Raw genomic sequence first — 19,877 nt, 5'->3', positions numbered from 1 at the left:
CACACGGCGCTGCGCAGATGGATCGTCTTCTGACATGAAACCCGTTCAGCATTTGTCATTGAGGTACCGCGAGAGCAGACTTCTTCCTATGCTTTTGAATCAATCTCGCGGTACCTCAATGACAAATGCTGAACGGGTTTGTGCAGCAGCGCAAGAAATGAGCATGCCTATCATGTTAATTTTGGTGTTAGAAAGAAATATTATTTTTTAAGCATTAATATTTATCTTTCTGAGTAGCGAATGAAGCTTTCATGAGAGCCTCAGAAGAGATCAGATTGTGTGTTTGTGCTGATATCAGACTGTATTGTAATGTAATGTAATATGTTTAGCAGCAGGTGTCGTGATCAGATAATTTGTATGTGGAGATTACATGATTTTCATACAGGACAAATCCTTGTTTTACTCTGCACAACAGTTATTATAGAATAGAAAAAGATATAGATAAAATAACTGCAGATAACGCTAAAAGACTTTAGCATGAAATCCTCGTCTGTAGATTGTGTTTCACACAGATAACACGGAAAAAACAGACACAAAACCATGCGTTTGCGCAGTTCTCGGTGTTATTGTGAAAAAAATATTTTTAAATATATTTCAAAATATAAAAAAAATGGCCAAAAAAATATACTTGCTGAAATTATATGAAATATTTTGGAATATGTTTACAACAATATATTTTTCACCGATATATTTTTTTGGCCTTTTTTGTATATTTTGAAACATATTTAGAAGTAAATGCATTTTAAACCATTAAAAATATTTAGCCCTCCATATATTTTAATCCAAGAAAATATATTCACGTCGCATTGTAAGGAAAACTTTATGTTACGAACATGTAACAGGTTTAAAAAAAAGGTTAAAATTAAATATATTTTTAACTTAAAAAAATACTTTATAAAATTAACTTGTATTTAGCATATATTTAAAATAAAATATAATATAATAAAATTTATTTAGGCAAAAAGAATTGCCATATGGAATATGAAATTAGAAATGTATTTGTTTGCCTTTGAAATACATTTAAAAATATATTTTAATACATGAAGGTTAAAACTATATTCCCAAATAAAAAAAAATATTCAATTGAGCATTACTTTCTACAAAATGTATTTAGCATATATTTGAAATATATTTTTTGCCACATGGGTATTGTGGTGTATTTTCTCTTGTATTTTAGGGTTTGTCTCTTTAAGTCTCAGTATGTAAGAATATGGCGGAGACAGAGGAGCCTGCAGCTGCCGGTGAGTGAAATCAAACTATAATAACACAATAAATTATTAACATACACAACAGCTGTAAATACTCCTGTATGAATGTCAGCAAGATGTTATTTAATTCTGTTAGATATGTGTTAGAATAAGTCTTTTAATGGTCCAATGGTTTGAGACACCTAAATATGCTAAATATACATCGTGTATATATTTTGTGTTATTGTTGAAAAATGTTTCATGTACATTTTAACTTGATGGTTTTTTATATGTTTAGAATCCCTGTGATAATTGGCTAAATGTCCTTCAGACTATTTTAATATGGTATCTCTAATTTAACATGTATATATGAAGTAGAACAGTTTGATTGTCCATTTTGTACTTGTATTCAGTTATAACACCATATATAGATTTCATTCGCCTAATTTTTACATTTGTCTGTGCTTTGTGTTTATGGTAAAGCTGCTTTGCTACAATGTAAAACTATGATAAGCACTAGAAATACATTTTGAATTGAAAAACTGCATTAAATATAGCGTAGAGATAATAAAGTCATATAAAAATTAAAAACTGTAATTTATTTTAGAATATTGTGGTATTTATTTTACAAATTACCTGTCATTATATATTTTTTATAAATCCTCATAACAGTCCTCATATTTAATTAAAAACGTAAATTCTCTCCACAAAACGATCTCTTTCGGTCATGTGGTATGACAGGTGGGCGGGGTCCGGGAAAAGATCGCAGTGAAGATATGTCATAGAGATATATATATAAAAAACCGCTATGTACACTAGATGTCGCCTTGACTATGGCAGTTCATTGGAACGAATGCGTCAAATAGAGCCGCCATCTTGAAACAGGAGCCCTGCATCAGCGTCATTGTAGGCAAAGGTGTAAAGGAATTAAAATCACCATAAATTGTCATGAATGCGATTTTCTAGGGTTTTCTAGGTTTGTTGTTGTTCGTTCCAACGGTCAGACATGTATTTAGCATTGACTCCAGAAAAAAATAAAAGTTTTGATATTAAGAAAATCTACTTTTTTCTAAATATAACTCATAGTGGGCCTAACGTCCATACACAGCACAAAAGTTTTGCATCGTACATAAAGTACAGGCAGAAATAGCAGCGTTACCTAGCTACTTCCTATTTCAAGACCCCTGTTCCAAGATGGCAGCGGTTTTGACGCATGCTTAGAACCCTAAGGCGACATCTTGTGTATATTTCTATGGCAGTGAACAACATGACCAAACTTACAATGATTCAATCAATTATCGATAGACAAATTTAAGTCCAGCTCTACACTTTTTTTATTTTATTTTTAGAAGCCTTTTCAATTGAATACGTCAAAACACTACTTTTGTTTCATGGCAACATTAAAAGTGCCGTTTTTCCTGATCCCATTTTTAAAACTTTAGTTAGTGTGTAATTTTGCTGTTAAAGCATAAACAATACCTTCAAAATTGCCCACAGGAATATGCCAAAAAAGGGGCGAGACCTTGTTGCGCTAGTAGAGTTTCACCATGTAATTGAGATGCTGAAGAAGGGACTTCATAGAACTAGGAAGACATTGGCAGGACAGTGAAAACGCCAATGGCGAGAATCAGCAGTGTGTCAAGCTACCCGAGCGAATTAAGCAACACAGACAGAGAAAGTAATTATGTCCTCGCTCCAATAAACACATTTAATCGCCTGCAGCTGGTTCTTCTAAAACGGCCATGATCCTGTGCAGTGCCGCTGCTAGCCATTTTGGTGCCCTAAGCATAATTCCTTTTTAATGCCCCCCACCCCGACCCTGAGTTTGTTTTTGCCAGTTTAATTTTTTTATTACCAAACATATAACATAATAGCAGAAAGTAAAATCTTTACAGCTTTAGCCAACACACATTACACATTTGAAAGTGCAAACTTTTATAGAATAGCAAAATAGAAATAATTACCAAACTTAAATTATCAAAATAATCCAGACATGTTTTTCCCATTTACAATGTCACTTTAAATAAATTACATTAAATAAACATCATTAATAATAAACAATAATACTTAATATTCTTAAATAAAACGATTCAGAGAACTAATGTTTGCTTCATATCATATATAATGACGTTTTATTTATATATATTTAACAGTCAGGAATTGTTTAGCCTATGTGCACTGACTGCTAACGTAAACTTTTACTGAGAAAGTATTAACCACCATCACGTCAAAATAAACCAATAAACTACTGCTCAATATCTAAAGAAACGTAGTAAAGAAAGTAACAGCTGCGTCAGTTATTTGTAAAATGCATATGCATAGGTAATGTTTTACAGTAAAATCTCAATTTAGCTTGCACTGAGATTATAAATTATAACAACATAGTTTGTCATCACAGAGGCGCATTACGATTAGCAGCAGCTGCAGCCCATGCGCATTTCCCTTATTTAAACATGATGGACTTCCTACCTGCAAGTGATGCACGGGCATCATCCCGCAGTTTCTTATTTTTTTATTTTTTCCGATCCTGACTCCTGCTGTCTTTTCGGGGCCATTTCCAAAAGTTGCCTACTGACTGTCCGTTTCTCAATCCTGCGCGAGGTCGCATATGCAGGCTGCATACGTCATCAAGCCTGGTTTATTTCAGGTAACTGAACATTACATTAGCAAGCATATTACATCATAAGCATATTACAACAATTTACGATTAACTAAGAATAATAGTCAACTTTATAATCGTTAATATTACCAAATAAGAAAGTTTTGATGACGTATGCGCTTAGATATGCGACCTCTGGAGGCTGCAGCCTTCGGATTGAGCAACGGCCTCTGTCAAACTTAGTCAGGCGCCCGCGCGATCAACCGGCACGGACCATCAAAGGCTGGGGGGCATACTTTCTAGACTAGATCAATTAAATTATCTCGTTCCCCCTTTTTTTGTAACATATACATGGATAAAACGTGCCTAATAATATTTCTATAGGGTAATGAAATAATTTCAGCATTATAATTTTTTTTCATTAGGATATTATTTTTGGTGCCCTCTCAGCACGTGGTGCCCCACGCACAGCGCGTGATGCGCGTTATGGGAGCGGCGGGGCTGATCCTGTGGAATATTGATTATTGCAACTGTAAACGAAACAACCAGACATTTTGATGCTTGGAAACCATTTTGATAAACTTTCTGAGTTGCTAACACGTTAGAACCACTGGAGAACAACACCACTTCTGTTGGCAAAATGCGCACACAACTATTTGATCAAGTGGGCTGTAAAAGGGTCTATAGAGAAAAGTGAATTGCGTGAAAAATTCTGTGTTTTAATATTACAAAAATATTCATTCGACATGTTAATGTGGTTCTGATCACAGGTGGTTGTGCTGAAGTGAGGACGGTCCTGTTGGGTCAGACAGGTTCAGGCAGGAGTTCTGTTGGAAACACTATTCTGGGTCGAGAAGCCTTCTGGACGGACGTCTCGCCCGTCTCCGTCACCGCTCGGTGCCAGAGGGCGGGAGGCGTGGTGGAGGGGCGGAGACTGGAAGTGATCGACACTCCTGGGTTCTTCCACACCTGTCTGAGCCCTGATGAGGTCCGTACAGAGCTGGGCAGGTGTGTGAACTTGGCAGAACCCGGTCCACACGTGTTCCTGTTGGTGTTGAGACCCTGCAGACAAACCCACGAGCAGAGATCCGGTCTGGACTGGTTCAGCACTGTGTTTGGACCACAGTTTCTCAGATACACCATCATCATCATCACTTGGGGTGACACACTGAGAGCAAAACCTGCAGAAGACTTCCTGAAGGAGAGCGAGGAACTTTGGGAGTTTGTGTGCGGGTGTACTGGAGGCTATCATGTGTTTGATAATACTAGAGGTCATGAGGAGAGGTCACAGGTCACCGAGCTGATGAAGAGGATAGATGTACTTATACAGCATAACGAAGGAACGTATTACACCAGTGACATGCTCCTGCGGGCCGAGACAGCCATACGCCACATACAGAGAAGGATTCTGGGAGAGGAAGAAGAAGATGAGCTTCAGAAGACAGAGGAGCGAGCTGGACAGGATGAAGAGGAGGCAAGGAAGAGGGCGGAGCGTCTGTTTTGGAACGAGCTGGTCACGGCCATGGGTCACGGGGCGATAGAAGCGTCCGGAGTGCTGGAGAAAGGGAAGGGCAAAGGGAAGAAAGTGAAAGCCGTACAGAGGGCGGTGGCCATCGCATCTACACCCCTGTCACTCACAACCGCTGCTAAAGTGATGGGAGGAGCCATAAGAGAGGGCACGAAAATACTGTACAAACACAAGAAAACACTACTGCACTGAGAAGAAAAGAAAGAGTTCAGGAAAAAATGTCAACTAAACAAACTCAATGCAGAAGTCGTTGTCGTGGCGGTTTCTATTGATGGTGCTCGGCTGCTGCCAAAAATGATGAAAATTACCCACAAAGCATCATTAAAGTATACACAACTCATGAATTATAGTCCAAGCCATGTGAACGTTTGTGTGAAGAACAGAGCGATCGCTCACATCACTGATTATATCACATTAATGTTACATTCTGCATCACATCAACCGAAAATAAAGACATGTGCATGACTGATGTATGATGAACAAGATATTCTCGGAGCAGAAATCAATCTCTCTTTATTCACATGTTGTATAAAACATGCTTTATCAAAATTAGATTCATTAAAAAAATGATTAAGTACAATATTGCCAAATCTCTGTTGAGTCGTACACACTCCTTAACAAAATACAAGCAAAACACATCATGAGAAAATCACAACATGAGCTACTGAAAAAAAACACATAAGAGAAAGTTAAGAAAAAAATTTAACACACAATTTGGAGTGTTTTAGACCCACAAATCACATAGACACACACGCAGACAGACACACACATCACATAGACACACAGACAGACACACGCATCACACATGCACACACAGACAAATTAATCCCAAAAAACAAATATGTAGACAGGATGACCCCCACACACAGACATACACACAAACTCACTCACACATGCACGCACAGTCTTTATAGGACAGATGTCTGTTTATAAAGATTAAGGCATTGAACATGAGGCGAGTGTCCAGCTGTTATCTGGTCACTTAAGGCACGATTGACACTACAGCTGGGATGTGTAGTTAAAACAGAACAACAACATCTGGGAAGACAGCAGTGAGTGGTGATGTCACAGTGGGGGGTGTGGCCTAACACTGTTCCAATATCTCACACTGGCATTGGCAAACCCATCTTTCCACTTCCTCTGAGCACTGCAGGGAACATCAAAATCAGATCAAAACAATCAGATTCAATTAACAGGAATCATTTACACACTTTCTGAAGACAACATTTCCCATAGATGATTGTGTCTGTGATCATCTTTACTTTATATCTAACACAGATTACTCCATCAGTGAGAGTTTCATCGTATGTCAATTGTTATTTTATCATTTATAAAAGTAACAGCAGCACACGTCTGCATGTTTCATTTATATCTGATGAGTTGAATACTAGAAGATAATAAACATCACAGTAGTCATCACATCATTGCTGCGAAAATAATAATAAAGATGCTGACCTCTGGTGAAGTACAGATAGAAGAAATCACAGTAGAAGATGGTCTGAACCACACCGGACACGACAGCGATCTGGTCAAAGAATCCTTCCACGTGATAACGCCAGACCCAGTTACCGAGGTAAAGAGTCCGATAAAGACCCAAAAAGAAGAGATAGTGTGTGGTGATGGACTCCGCCTCACCCGTCTTAGTTATCATGAACAACTGTGGCAGGATGGCAACAGACTCCAGATAGATGGAGAACGTCCACAGAATCTACACAGATAATCATAACCAGAGTGGGTTTAATGTTTGGACATTAACTAGCTCACACATAAACTATTTCTTAACTGTGCATCATTCTGCAAACAAATACTACTAGTATTGACAATACTGAAACTTTATGTCATCATGGCCTTGGTTTACAGACTTTAAAAACAAATGTATATGTAATGATTAGAGACAGATAAGATTTACCTCGACAGGTGTGAAAGCGTAGTTCTCCAGGAAAGACAGACCGGCTACAGGAACCAGGAGGAACTCCACCCTGAAGGAATCGCTCTCAGAATCATATGAGTTCCTGAAGCGGAAGTAGATCAGACTGACGGTGGCATAAGCCAAAGCCAAATAAACCACCTGAAACACAGCCAGACATCACATCAGCAGTCTGATCTCCTAACATATTTCATTCCACTGTCTATATTTGGACATTTTCATCTGGTTAGAGCAGGAGTGGGGAACCGTGGGTCCTGGAGGGCCACTGTCCTGCAGAGTTTAGTTCCAACCCTAATCAAACGCACCTGAATTTAATTTCCAAGTGATCCTGAAGATTTTAATTGGATTTTTCAGGTGTGTCTTATTAGGGTTGGAACTAAACTCTGCAGGACAGTGGCCCTCCAGGACCAGGGTTCCCCACCCCTGGGTAAGAGGTTTAAAAAATTACACACAAATACCTAAAACTCTGCCAGAACTTTTGCATGAATTTAAATAAACATCAGTTAAAGAATTATCGGTTAAAGGTGCCAAAGAACGCATTGTAATAATCTGTTAAATTGTTCTCTGATGTCTACATAGAAGGTTTGTGGCTTTATTAAGTGCAAAAATTATCCAGAAACAGTTTTACATGTCCATTTACAACCCTAGGATTTGCCTTTAGTATAGTAGAACTTCAACCTAAAAGCTAGCTTATAGCATTAACTAGCATATAACGCTAACTCAGCAGTCACAACATTGTACTTAATTTAACGTGTAATTAGGGGCGCACATCTGGACTGTAACGTCACAGTCTGTGTTATGTTGAGATTGTTCTGTTTTCCAGCGGCCTTTTGCATGCACAAGGTTTACATAAAGAGGAGGAAACAATCGTGTTTGAGGGTCACGGTATGTCAGTACTATGTACCCATAAATCCGAGCAAAATCTCACCTGTGATTCTTATGCTGAAAGTAGGTGATGGTGATTTACTACTAATCACCGAACAGGCTTTATTGATGAGATACGCATGAGAATCGCAGGCAATTTTGTGCCCAGATCTATGTACCCAACTCTTATTATTAATTTATGCGTACAGTAAATAAAGTTTTACATTCTACTGCACCTTTAAATAAACGGATCAACTATGAAAACAATGCTGTGCAAATATTTATGGAGTTACGAATCCAAAACTGAATGAACCAGTTCACGTACAAACACACCACTGTGGGTTTATACCTTCATGACAGTGTTATAGATGGAGATGAAGGAGGTGAAGAGGTCCAGGTATCTGGTGGTGAAGACCAGAGCAAACAACACCTGAGACTTCCCAGAAATCCCTGCAGACATACAACAGAGCAGAATACAAGAGAAGTTAATATATCAGAAGAGAACGTTTATTTAATCACACTGATCTAAAGAAGCTATAAGAAGACATTCAGATGTTTGGAGATCATCAGATACAATCAGTGGAATGATATAAGGTGTATACACACTTCTTTATTTGATGGCATGGGGTATACAGTACCCACTTCTAAAAAATGGGGGCATAAATAACAGCATCCCACTTCTCCAGGCCTCACTGAATGACGACACATAACAGTTAGAGTCACACATGATGATACTTCAGCTTCAGGAATCGACGGCATGTGCCACGTAAACACTGGAAACTGACGCACAAACATCTGCACATTCACGCGCTTCTACTCTTCAGCGTTTATTTACATCTTTATTTAATACATCAAGTTTATTTAATGTCTTTCATGAGTGAGTTTCAACACGTTTACTTTTATATTCATGATTATTTATTCACTCTGCTCTGTAAATGAGTTTATTTTATATGAATGTAAGTTTATGATGATATAAATGTGAGTTTATTTCTGTACCTGCGCATGATTTGGACCTCCAGATCTTCATGAAGAGAATAATAATCGCGACCAGATGACAAATATCTCCAGACAGACGGAAGACGTTCATTTTATCGATTAATAACGCAAAGACAAACAAAAAGATAAAACAGAAGAGTTGCACAGCTGTTTTCCGATCCTGCAGCAGCGCATGCGCATCACATTCACACTGTCGCTATTAAATCTGCACGTCTGTCATATCACACCGTTTAATGTTATGATAATATAGAGATCTGTTTTATATTTCACTGCAGCACTCTCTCTCTCTCTCTCTCTAATGTGTGACGTGGCTGACGGTCCGAATCCAGGATCCGGGTTTCCTCGCTGAGCTCGTGCACGACAAAGCGTCACACCTCCTACAGCGCGCGCATTTAAAGGGGAAGCACATCAACTTGCTGTGGCCAAAAACTCACAAGTGTGAAACTGAAAATGACTTTAGTATAATTTCACTTTGAACATAAGTAACGCATTTTTACTTTTTGACCCTGACAGCTGGGACCAAAGTAACACAACACACTGTAAAAAAAGTTGCTGTAGTTATGAAGCTGTTTGGCAGTAACTTACTGTAGATTTAAATTGATGTTGTTTACTGGCAACAGTTTGTTCAAAGTTAAATGAACATTAAACTAAAACAAAGCTTTATCTTTACAAAATAAAACTAAAATAAAGACTCATGCAAAAAAAAAAAAATTCTTCAGATTTTGTTACCCAGAATGCTTTGCATGTTATTTTAGTTTTATTCTGTAAAGATTAAGATTTGTTAATGTTTAATGTTTATTTAACTTTGAACAAACTTTTACCAGTAAATAACATCAACTTAAATCTACAGTAAGTTACTGTCATTTCTACAGAAAATGCTTATAGATTTTTTTGTGTTACTTTTGTTTTTATTAAATATACATGACTGTGACCTTGTTAATATTTAACGGCAAACATATTTTGTTGTTTATTTTTGCAAAAATGATGCAATTACATTTTCATTTTAAATTTCAGTTTTATCAAATGTTTCAAAAGCAACCTAGCAGTGCAAACTTGAGTTGTTGAGAATAAAACATTTTTACAAAAGTATGAACACTATGAAAATGTAATTTAATGAGCATAATATAAATTCTGAACATAATGCAGCATTAGCAGCAGGACAAAAGTAACAAGTGTTTAAACAAGTAACAATTTTTAAAATAAAAACTCCTGAGATATCAAACTTTATGTGTTGAGCTTTAAATAACCTGTAGATTGACCAGTGACAGTTTCACACAAGAAACCAGAAACACAGCGTGTAATAAAGAAAGTAATTTACAGTAATTTCATTTTCATGTTTGATTAAACTTTTCAAACCTAAGCGCTGTAAATTATAATAAAATCACATGATATGTGTCTTGTGCTGTCATAGTCTAGAATGTAAATGTAGTCAGAGCTGAAAATCACTTTTTTACTTTCCCTATACATCATGTCTGATAAAATATGATCATCAACAGATATAAAGTGTAAAATGGTAACCAAATCAGATGTCCTTTAATGAGCTTTGAGCATCTCGATTTGTTGTCTAAGTAAGATAAATTTTGTGTCTTTTTTTCTTTGAGATTTTCTTATAAAACTTAGTAAAACTTTCCACAACAGTGTCTTTAAATTTGTCTACTTATAAGGCACATTTGTTTTAGGTAGTCATCTTTAAAAAAGCATGTTTAACATTAGATTGAACAGTGATTCTGTATGAGAGTTTAGTTTAGTATGTGTAGCAGTATTAACCTCTAGAGGACAGTAAACTCACTCTTATCTAATACCGTGTCAAGAGAAATAGGTCTGAAATCTCACAGATTCATTCATTTCATTACTATATAAATTAACCAGAATCAACTGTAGCATTTCACAAATAAAACACATAACAGATATTTACATCGTAACACTGGAAGCAAGTGTGTGTGTGTGCTGTTAGGGCGAAATGATTGAAATCTGCTTATAAACATACAAATATATATGAAACTTGTGAAAGCCTACATCATGCATCTACACATACACAACAATTATACTATTTAAATAACTGTAGTTAACTTTCAATGATCAAACATAATGTGCTTTACATTTTGAGTTGTTTATGTGGAAGTAGTTTTCAGTGCACTTGAGTAAAGGAAACTCTCCTGTTTGTTAATGGTGGTTTCCTTTAGGTTCTGTTTAAATGTTAATGTTGTTCTGGATCTGAATGAGTGTTTAGTTGACCGCTGCCTGTAAACTCAGTATGACGTTTCAACCGGATCAACTGAGAAAGTTTACTTATGTAACTAAATTACAACTGTGTGCAAGAGATTTCACAAAACTACTTACCAATAAAAAAACATTCAAAAGAGATCATGAAAGAAATGATTTATCTTTCAGAGGTCGTAGACGATTACAGACTATTACTATATACACACAGACACGGCTGACCTTTAACCTATATCACTTCTCTCATCACAACACATAGGGGGTTAAAGTGAGCAGAGGTGGGCAAATAAAAGATGTGATGGTGTATGTGAAGATAAGGGAGTGTAAAGGTAGGGTCTCGGTTCTGTATTTGGCTCGATGTTTTCTCTTTCTTGTCCATGGTGTGATGACAGAAGCGACAGCTTCATTTAGTGACTCATTGTCATGATGTTCAATGATAAAGACTCTCACCTGTTTCTCTTCTGGACCTAAGATGCACCAAGATCTGCTATTGTTAGGGCGTCCATCTTCTCTCTCTCTCTTTGATGACGACTCACAAAGAAAAGAAAAGAATATTCTCACTCTTTTATATTAAAAAATTAAACTTTAACTTTGACCCCTGACCTCTGTGCAGTGACTGTATGTGATAGAAGATGAGGTTGTGTCTGAGAGGATCCTGTCTGTCTGAGCTAATGTCTGTCTGTCTGTGTTAATCTGTCGGTCTCTCTCTTAGAGCAGGGGTGAAATAAACCGAACTGTTAAACGAATATTTGAATCACAATAGAGACTTTTTTTACAATTCCAGACTTTTATTTTTGTTTAAATAAACTAAGTCACAATGTTACCAAACTACTATTCAAATGAAAACTCATGAGAGGGTCTGCAGTCAATGATTATAAATGAACAGTATGATATCTTTTCTCATATAGGCTATCATGACACTGTACTGAATGTTTTTATGCCGGCTGTGTTTATGCACCCACTCCCACTGTCACTCCACACCACAGCTCTCCTCTCATTATATCTTCAGACTTCACCACCTCCTCCTCATTTAAATCTACAGTCAGCAGTGAAAAATCTCCATAGAAACCATCAAGTCCCTCTCTCAAAACCTCTCCAGGACAAATATAAAGATCACACACATGCTCAAAGAAACAAGTTAATCATGACATTCAGCTCAGACAGTTTAGGGTCTTTTTTTGGAAATGCTGCTCTGGTTAATAAATCCTTATAAGATTTTGCTTCTTAATTTTTGTTTCATTGCTTAAACCGGATGACTGAAGCCATTCAGAGTAAATCTGGGTTCAGTTTAGACACTGATAATAAAATACTTTGATAAGGAGAACGAATGAGTAAGGAATACATTCTATAAAAAATTCTGTATAAATTACAGTATTACTGGGTATTACTGGCAACCAGCTGCCAGTAATTTACTATAGATTTTACATTTACATTATTTTATGGCAACAGTTTGTTCAAAGTTAAATGAACATGAAACATTTTCATTCTTAATCTTCTACAGTAAGTTACTTCAATCTACCCTACTGAAAAAAACAGCATACCAGCAAGATCAGCATATGTTGTGTTTTGGTGCTGGTTTGCTAGTGAACACCAGCTACACCAGCATCAGCACCAGCTTTAGCACCAGCATCCCATGGTCATTACAAGACCAGCATACGTTGTGTTTTAGTGCTGGTATGCTGGTGACCACCAGCCAAACCAGCCATAAACCAGCATAGACCAGCATAATTCTCATGCTGGTTTAATGCGGTTTTTTTCAGCAGGGGTAAACATTTAAGAAAATAAAAAAGTAATTGTTTTTTGAGGTATATCTACAAGCGAATCACAGCATCGACTTGTTAAAATTTACCCAAAAGGTCTCACTAAACAAATAATCATGGTATTTGGAGTAATCCTATGGTAATACAGTCAGAGAGAAGTCAATCTGTTAAAAGACAAGATTACCACATGATTACTATAATAAAAGCGAGGTTTATTTCCCGAGTTGATAAAGATGCACTGAAGAATCTTTCATGTAAAACTCTGGGGCTGGAGTAAGATGTGGACTAAATTTCTCCTGACATTACTGTGTGCAGTGAACATAATCGCAGTGACAGACTCACATCTTCCTCCTCCTCCTCTTCTTCACCCACATGAGCGCGACACCGCGAGAATGAAGTGAGGAGCGCGCGCGCTCAGAGAGATTACGCGCGAATAAAGTCAAACCAGAGGGATTTAACTCGATCGTGTAAAGTAGAAAAAATGAACAGAATAGATGGAGGTGTCATTCAATGAATCATGAAACGAACGAACGGAGGCGACAGACCACAAACTGACGACGGATAAAAACATACAGATGATTTACATTCATAAGGTGGTGAGTCCACTCAATTCTCATTATTTTCACATAATGTGTTAATCCATTCTCAATTTGTAGTAGTAATAAAATAAATGTCTGTGTAACTTTGTCGGAGTTAAGATAATAAACATAATTATTATTAAAGCGGTGTGAAATAATTTAACCTGTTAATATGAAGACGTCAACCGGCATTTAGGCTAAATAAATGTGCTCGTGACAAGTGTTAGGTAATAGATTTGCTTCTAGAATATTACGGGGTGAAATTAGACTGTTGAACTCATGTTTTATTTGTTTTATTAAAGATGACGGATGGGCAGATAAAGAGGATGAAACGCCCAATAGTAATTTAATATATATGTTATTCAATGTTTTGTCTATTTTTATTACACGGCTCTCTGGAATGCTTGATTCTGATTGGTCAGTTGAGACATTTGCAGGTTCGTTCTTTTCGAATAATAACCGCTCCAAAATAATAACGCATAGCCGGACTACTTTTACGAGTAAGATCGCTCCGCGCCAATAAAGATCAATAAAGATTACTGTTTGTTTGGCGCCATCTTGTGACAAACACTGGACAAACCACGACAAGACACAGAGAGCTTACTGAGACTGAACTTGACAAAATAGAGCATGACAGCTACGAAGCCAACACACAAAAAAATACAGAATGGGCATTAAAACTTCTCAAAGACTGGTTAAAGAGAAAAAATGGAGACAAGTATGAAGCAGAGGATCTTAATAAGGTATTACGATCATTTTATGCATCTGTGCAAAGTTTCGCGGAAGGATAAAAATGTTAATTTTTTATAACAAATATGCCAATAAAATGTTTCAAATTCATATTCATGTCCAGTTTTTTTTCTTATGTGACAAGTAGCCGTGTAATAAGCGGGATAATGTAGAGGCAGCCGGTAGTTATCGGGAAATAAGCCCCTTCAGTGTGATACAAGACCCTCCGCTTCGCGTCGGGTCCTGATCACACTGTCGGGGCTTATTTCCCAATAACTACCGGCTGCCTCTACATTATCCCTTACTTAAATCATGGTCGCTTGGAGTTGGGGTTAGGATGTAATTTTATGTTACAAAGAGTTGCTCTAACCCAAAACCCAAGCGACAATGGAAAAAAAAACAAGAAACCAATAAATAAAACTACACGAAAAGATGCGCCATAAAAGTGAACGGGAAGGAATTTGTCGTATCACACTGCGTGTTATTTGTACACATTTTGGTGAGAGCGTCAGTTTACCGATGAACGCTTTAACGGGAGCGCGTGCTCGACTTTAGTGTTTGACCCATTTTCAATGGAAAGCGACCAATCAATGACACGTGCGTTAATGTCTCATTTTGGTATCAAGGTCTGTCAGGACAGGGACACAAACTATTTTCCATTATATGATAGTTCAACCAACAAAGATTATTATTATTTATTTATTTAAAAAAAAAATCAAACATAAAATTTTAGAAATGGGATGTGTTACCATATCTAGAAAAAAGGCTATTTGATTGATTTTGTGTGATAATACAATGAAATGCATGACTTAATCATAACTTAAGTAGCTACTGCAAACTTAACATTATTATAAAAAAAATGTAAAACCTTTGCAGTGTAATTTTTTAAAAAGTTACTCTGAAACTCAGATGATAAAAGTCTTTGCTGTTTAGCTGAGATTAGATAAACATAAATGAGAAATGCAGTAAGATCTTTGCCTAGTTTTAATGTCAGTGTTATATATGAGATGATTATTCAAGCATCATTCAATGGATTAGGAGTTAAGCACGACATCATCTCTGAGATTAAGAGTGTGATTGTGTGTGTGTGTGTGTGTGTGTGTGTGTGTGTGTGTGTGTGTGTGTGTGTGTGTGTGTGTGTGTGTAGTGTAACAAAGGTCTAGTTTGATGGTAAAGAGTAGTTATTGAATCTGACCCGACCGTTTCATGACTGGTCCGACTTTATTAACAATGACTAATCTCCTAAAACACAAATCGAGTTACGTTTTAATAAGAGGTAAAATGTCATTTTAATGCTTTATAATGATATCCATTTAAGATGAAACTGATTCTGATACCTCTTATTTCATCAATTTAACTGATTTAATGTCTTACAGTGGACTACACAGTGTTTAGTGGGTTACAATCTTTTCATGAGGATAATCTAATAAATCAAACATCTGCTTTGAAACAAAGTAGCATTAAAATGACATAAATACATTTAAATTATAATTCTGTCATTTAATTCATTTTACTTTAAAGTATTCTTTTATTTTTGCCAGATTTAAATATGCGATGAAGGATGAAAGCTGTAAATGTATGCCCTTACTATTATTTTAAATAACTGTAAAAGAACAACTATAAATCAATGATGTTGTGAAATGTTCAGTGGATTACATGAAGATATCATCTGACGTCTTTCTGTTTCTTTCTCACTGCAGTGTTGTCTGTTTGGATGATGGAGATCCTGAACCTTTCTGTGTACATGGAAATCATTGTTGTGTCTCATCACAAACTCTAAATATCACACACATACAATGGGAACCAACAGAGCCTGCAGGTGTGTGTCTGTGTGTGTGTGTGTGTGTGTACACCTGGTAATTATCACGTTGTGGGGACCAATTGTCCCCATAAAGATAGGAATACCAGTGTTTTTGTGACCTTGTGGGGACATTTTGATGTCCCCATGAGGAAACAAGCTTATAAATCAAACAAGATGATGTTTCTTGAAAATCTAAGGTACAAGAAAGGTTTTTGTGATGGTTGGGGTTAGGGAATGGGGCAGGTAAGGGGAATAGAATATACAGTTTGTATGGTATAAAATGCAGTACGTCTATGGAATGTCCCCACAAAACATGGAAACCAGAATGTGTGTGTGTGTGTGTGTTTCTGTCTGTCTGTCTGTCTGTCTGTCTGTGTGTGTGTATTTTAACAGCATCTAAAATATGTAAAATATATAAGTCCTTGTAAATTTTGTTAAAAAAAGTGGATTAAAATAAATTGTTAAATAAGTTATTTTACACAGAGGATACAGATTTTTGGTTCATTCACACTGCCAATGATTTTCTGGAATCTGTGCCTGCATTCACACACATACAGTAAAGAGAGAGAGAGAGAGAGAGAGAGAGAGAGAGAGAGAGAGAGAGAGAGAGAGAGAGAGAGAAAGAGAGAGAGAGAGAGAGAGAGAGAGAAGGTTCAGTTTATAATCCTTAAACCTGCACTGACCGCAATCCTGTTAAACACCACTCACCTTCCTCAATAATCTTCTCTACAGGTAACGCACACCTGAGTCTCTTTACCTTCTCAAGACTAAAGGTGAAAGAGGATGAGCATGATAAGATTGAGAGAAAGTTAAAGGCTCACTGACTCTTTTTCTTCTTACCGTGGGTTCACACCAGCCGCATTTGAGGCGTCAAATTTGCGTCTACCGCGTCTAGTTTGCCGCTTGAGTTTAGTCGCTTCATTCGCGCATGAAATTCTAGTCATCGAGACATTCACGTGCAAATTCGTGTCATGGGAGGGGCTTCTGTGACTCCGCTCGCATCCTGTAATCACGTTACTACTAGAGCAAGCTCCTGATTTAACGCGGCGCGTCTCTCCGCCAAAGCTCAAATTTTTCAACTCGTGCATTTGCCTTGGCAACGCTTAATTCATGCCATTCGCGCGAACTAGACACACGAATGAGGCGGTATCGCGTGTACCTCGCCGCCCTAAACCCCTCATTCTCACAGCTAGACTTCCAGACACGCGTCAACGCATCTTTACATTGACTTAACATTGAAATCACTTGCGCTTGACTGTGTGAAAGCAGCATTAGAAACTACAGGTTTCTAACTCAAACATCTTGTGTGTGTTTGCTGTGCTCCCCAGGTACAGTATTGTGTCTGCAGATGAGGAGAGACTGAAGATCTCTGCCCTCGGCCTTCACAACGGCAACAGCTCTGACCGGCTTCATTCCCCCATCACTAGCGTGAGATCAGGAGCGGAGGGGACGAGTGCAGGAATGAGAGCTAGCTACGACAAAAAGATTTTCACCGCCGGCAGAAGCCGAATACGGAGTCGCTTTGTCAAGAAAAACGGCCAATGCAACGTCATCTTTTCCAATATGGATGACAAACCACGCCGGTACCTCGCTGATATCTTTACTACGTGTGTAGATATTCGCTGGAGGTATCTGCTGTTGATCTTCTGCTCCACCTTTCTAGTGTCCTGGCTCATCTTCGGCCTGATCTTCTACAGCGTGTCTTTGGCTCACGGAGACTTTGAATCGAGAGTCGCCTCTGCCGACACAGGACGCCTGATGGAGCGGAAACCGTGTCTGCTGGATGTCGAGGGTTTTATTGGGGCTTTTCTGTTCTCTGTCGAGACTCAGACCACCATCGGTTACGGACGGCGCTGCGTCACAGAGGAATGTCCGGTAGCGATCGTGACGGTGGTGGTGCAGTCCGTCGTCGGCTGCATAGTTGACTCTTTTATGATCGGCACAATCATGGCCAAGATGGCGCGGCCAAAGAAAAGAAACCAGACTCTGCTTTTCTCCCAGAATGCCGTGATAGCGCTGAGGGACGGTAAGTTGCGTCTGATGTGGCGTGTTGGGAATCTGCGGAAGAGTCACATCGTCGAGGCTCACGTTCGCGCTCAGCTCATTCGTCCGTACGTCACGGCAGAGGGCGAGTTCATCCCCCTTGAGCAGACCGATCTCAACGTGGGCTATGACGATGGCACCGATAGACTTTTCCTTGTATCTCCTCTGGTGATCGTGCACGAGATCGATGAGGACTCGCCGCTCTGGGGAATGAGCAGAGCAGATCTGGAGTCGGACGATTTTGAGATCGTGGTGATTCTGGAGGGAATGGTGGAGGCGACGGCCATGACCACGCAAGCTCGGAGCTCGTATCTGTCTCGGGAGATCCTCTGGGGTCACCGCTTTGAGCCCGTTATCTTTGAGGACCTCGATCGCTATCAGGTCGATTACGCCCGGTTTCACAAAACATATGAAGTACCGTCGACACCCACCTGTAGTGCTAAAGAGCTGAAGGAGCTCAGTGGGCGTCGGTCGGTGGACTCCTCTCGTTCTGTGACACCGATTAAGCGCTGGACTCGAACCCTGCCACCTTCACATTCACCTAGTGCTTTCTGCTATGAGAATGAGGTGGCGCTGTGCTGCGGAGAGGACGAGGGGTTTAGAGAAGGTGGTGATGTAGATCTCATTCACACAGACTTCCAAAAGATGTTGCAGTCCACCGGGACCTCTGGCAGTAATGCGCTGTGTGTACTGGATATGGACAACCAAATAGAGTTTGACATTTTAAAGAGTGCTATACCACTCGATCCACTGACCTATAAGAGCGAGTCTGAGATAAGATGAGATCAAGACGTTTCTGTACTGACCCCAATTTATTTATAAAAGAATTAAGTTGTGTTGAAAGACTCTGAAGATGCTTTTTGAGATTATGAAACCAAACAATGTTTTAGTTCTCTACTCTCCACTGGCTACTGATTAAAGCGTGTGTCAGGTATAAATCACTACAACTCACCTACAGGACCTTCACTGGCACCACACCATCATACTTTCATAGTCTCCAACACTTCATCCAGAACCTGACGTTCAGCAAATGAGTGACACCTTGTGTTCCTGCTCATCTGCTGGTGAAATGATATACAATGAATAATCCAGTAATCAAAGAGACAACCAAGCAAACAAAACAAAAGACTGATCCAAGAAACATTAATCCAAGAAAACAGGCACAATGGTCTTAACGTGAAACATGAACATGAAGAATTGGCAATGAACTTTGACAATGAACACTGAGTACGCAGGTAAAACTGACTTCATGAATTATATACACACACAACAGACAGGAAGGAACTGTAGAAGGAGAAAGAAGGACCAGAGTCCAGATTGGGCGATGGTGACACCTGGTGGCAAAGATGAATGTTTGCACTCACATTCATTACAAAATGAATATTTTATTTCTCTTACATAGACAATAACAACATTTAAATCATAAATAATGCACAAACTTAACCCGCTTCAATCTGAGACTCTGGATTTGTTTTCCTCTGTTTTTATTTTATTGTGTTGTCATCATTTTCACCAGTAAAGAGTTGACTGATGGTGAAAGACTGAAGTGATTTCTGTGTTGTTTGGGAATCAGTTTTGAGAGAGATATGATGTGTGAAGACTCTTTTGTACTGTGAGATTGTGTTGTTTTTTGTGTATGAGTTGT

General features: G+C 38.3%; 3 protein-coding genes across 4 annotated transcripts; 2 read left to right on the top strand and 1 right to left on the bottom strand.

The window, feature by feature from the left end:
• Positions 1-1,131: 1,131 nt before the first annotated feature.
• LOC135769101 (GTPase IMAP family member 7-like) lies at positions 1,132-5,667 on the top strand. 2 transcript variants are annotated; one of them, XM_065278461.2, is made up of 2 exons: positions 1,132-1,241; positions 4,557-5,667. In XM_065278461.2, exons 1-2 carry the CDS (start codon positions 1,211-1,213, stop codon positions 5,504-5,506), a joined length of 981 nt encoding a protein of 326 aa, XP_065134533.1. In that variant the 5' UTR covers positions 1,132-1,210; the 3' UTR covers positions 5,507-5,667. The 2 variants fall into 2 exon arrangements, with proteins under 2 accessions (XP_065134533.1, XP_065134534.1); XM_065278462.2 differs by having other exon boundaries at positions 1,178-1,241; positions 4,605-5,667.
• A 144-nt stretch (positions 5,668-5,811) lies between these two features.
• kdelr3 (KDEL endoplasmic reticulum protein retention receptor 3) lies at positions 5,812-9,459 on the bottom strand. Its single transcript, XM_065278463.2, has 5 exons — positions 9,102-9,459; positions 8,455-8,555; positions 7,224-7,382; positions 6,770-7,022; positions 5,812-6,461 (listed from the first exon to the last, which is right to left on the bottom strand). Exons 1-5 carry the CDS (start codon positions 9,190-9,192, stop codon positions 6,418-6,420), a joined length of 648 nt encoding a protein of 215 aa, XP_065134535.1. The 5' UTR covers positions 9,193-9,459; the 3' UTR covers positions 5,812-6,417.
• A 7,417-nt stretch (positions 9,460-16,876) lies between these two features.
• On the top strand, positions 16,877-19,174 carry kcnj4 (potassium inwardly rectifying channel subfamily J member 4). Its single transcript, XM_065278460.1, has one exon. It carries the CDS (start codon positions 17,651-17,653, stop codon positions 19,013-19,015), a length of 1,365 nt encoding a protein of 454 aa, XP_065134532.1. The 5' UTR covers positions 16,877-17,650; the 3' UTR covers positions 19,016-19,174.
• Positions 19,175-19,877: the final 703 nt, after the last annotated feature.

The sequence above is a fragment of the Paramisgurnus dabryanus genome, chromosome 3 (assembly GCF_030506205.2).
Source record: "Paramisgurnus dabryanus chromosome 3, PD_genome_1.1, whole genome shotgun sequence".
Lineage (NCBI taxonomy): Eukaryota > Metazoa > Chordata > Actinopteri > Cypriniformes > Cobitidae > Paramisgurnus > Paramisgurnus dabryanus.
The sequence above is the reverse complement of the archived record's forward strand: the minus strand, read 5'-3'. Positions and strand labels throughout refer to the sequence as shown.

What these genes read in the sequence shown, in the direction of transcription:
- LOC135769101 (XM_065278461.2), top strand. Translation starts at nt 1,211, where the DNA reads ATGGCGGAGACAGAGGAGCCTGCAGCTGCCG. An exon ending in AGAGGAGCCTGCAGCTGCCG is followed by an intron (nt 1,242 to 4,556) that starts GTGAGTGAAATC and finishes TTCTGATCACAG; the next exon opens with GTGGTTGTGCTGAAGTGAGG.
- kdelr3 (XM_065278463.2), bottom strand. Translation starts at nt 9,192, where the DNA reads ATGAACGTCTTCCGTCTGTCTGGAGATATTTGTCATCTGGTCGCGATT. An exon ending in ACGCTTTCACACCTGTCGAG is followed by an intron (nt 7,023 to 7,223) that starts GTAAATCTTATC and finishes TTATCTGTGTAG; the next exon opens with ATTCTGTGGACGTTCTCCAT. An exon ending in CTATCTGTACTTCACCAGAG is followed by an intron (nt 6,462 to 6,769) that starts GTCAGCATCTTT and finishes TGTTCCCTGCAG; the next exon opens with TGCTCAGAGGAAGTGGAAAG.
- kcnj4 (XM_065278460.1), top strand. Translation starts at nt 17,651, where the DNA reads ATGAGAGCTAGCTACGACAAAAAGATTTTCACCGCCGGCAGAAGCCGA.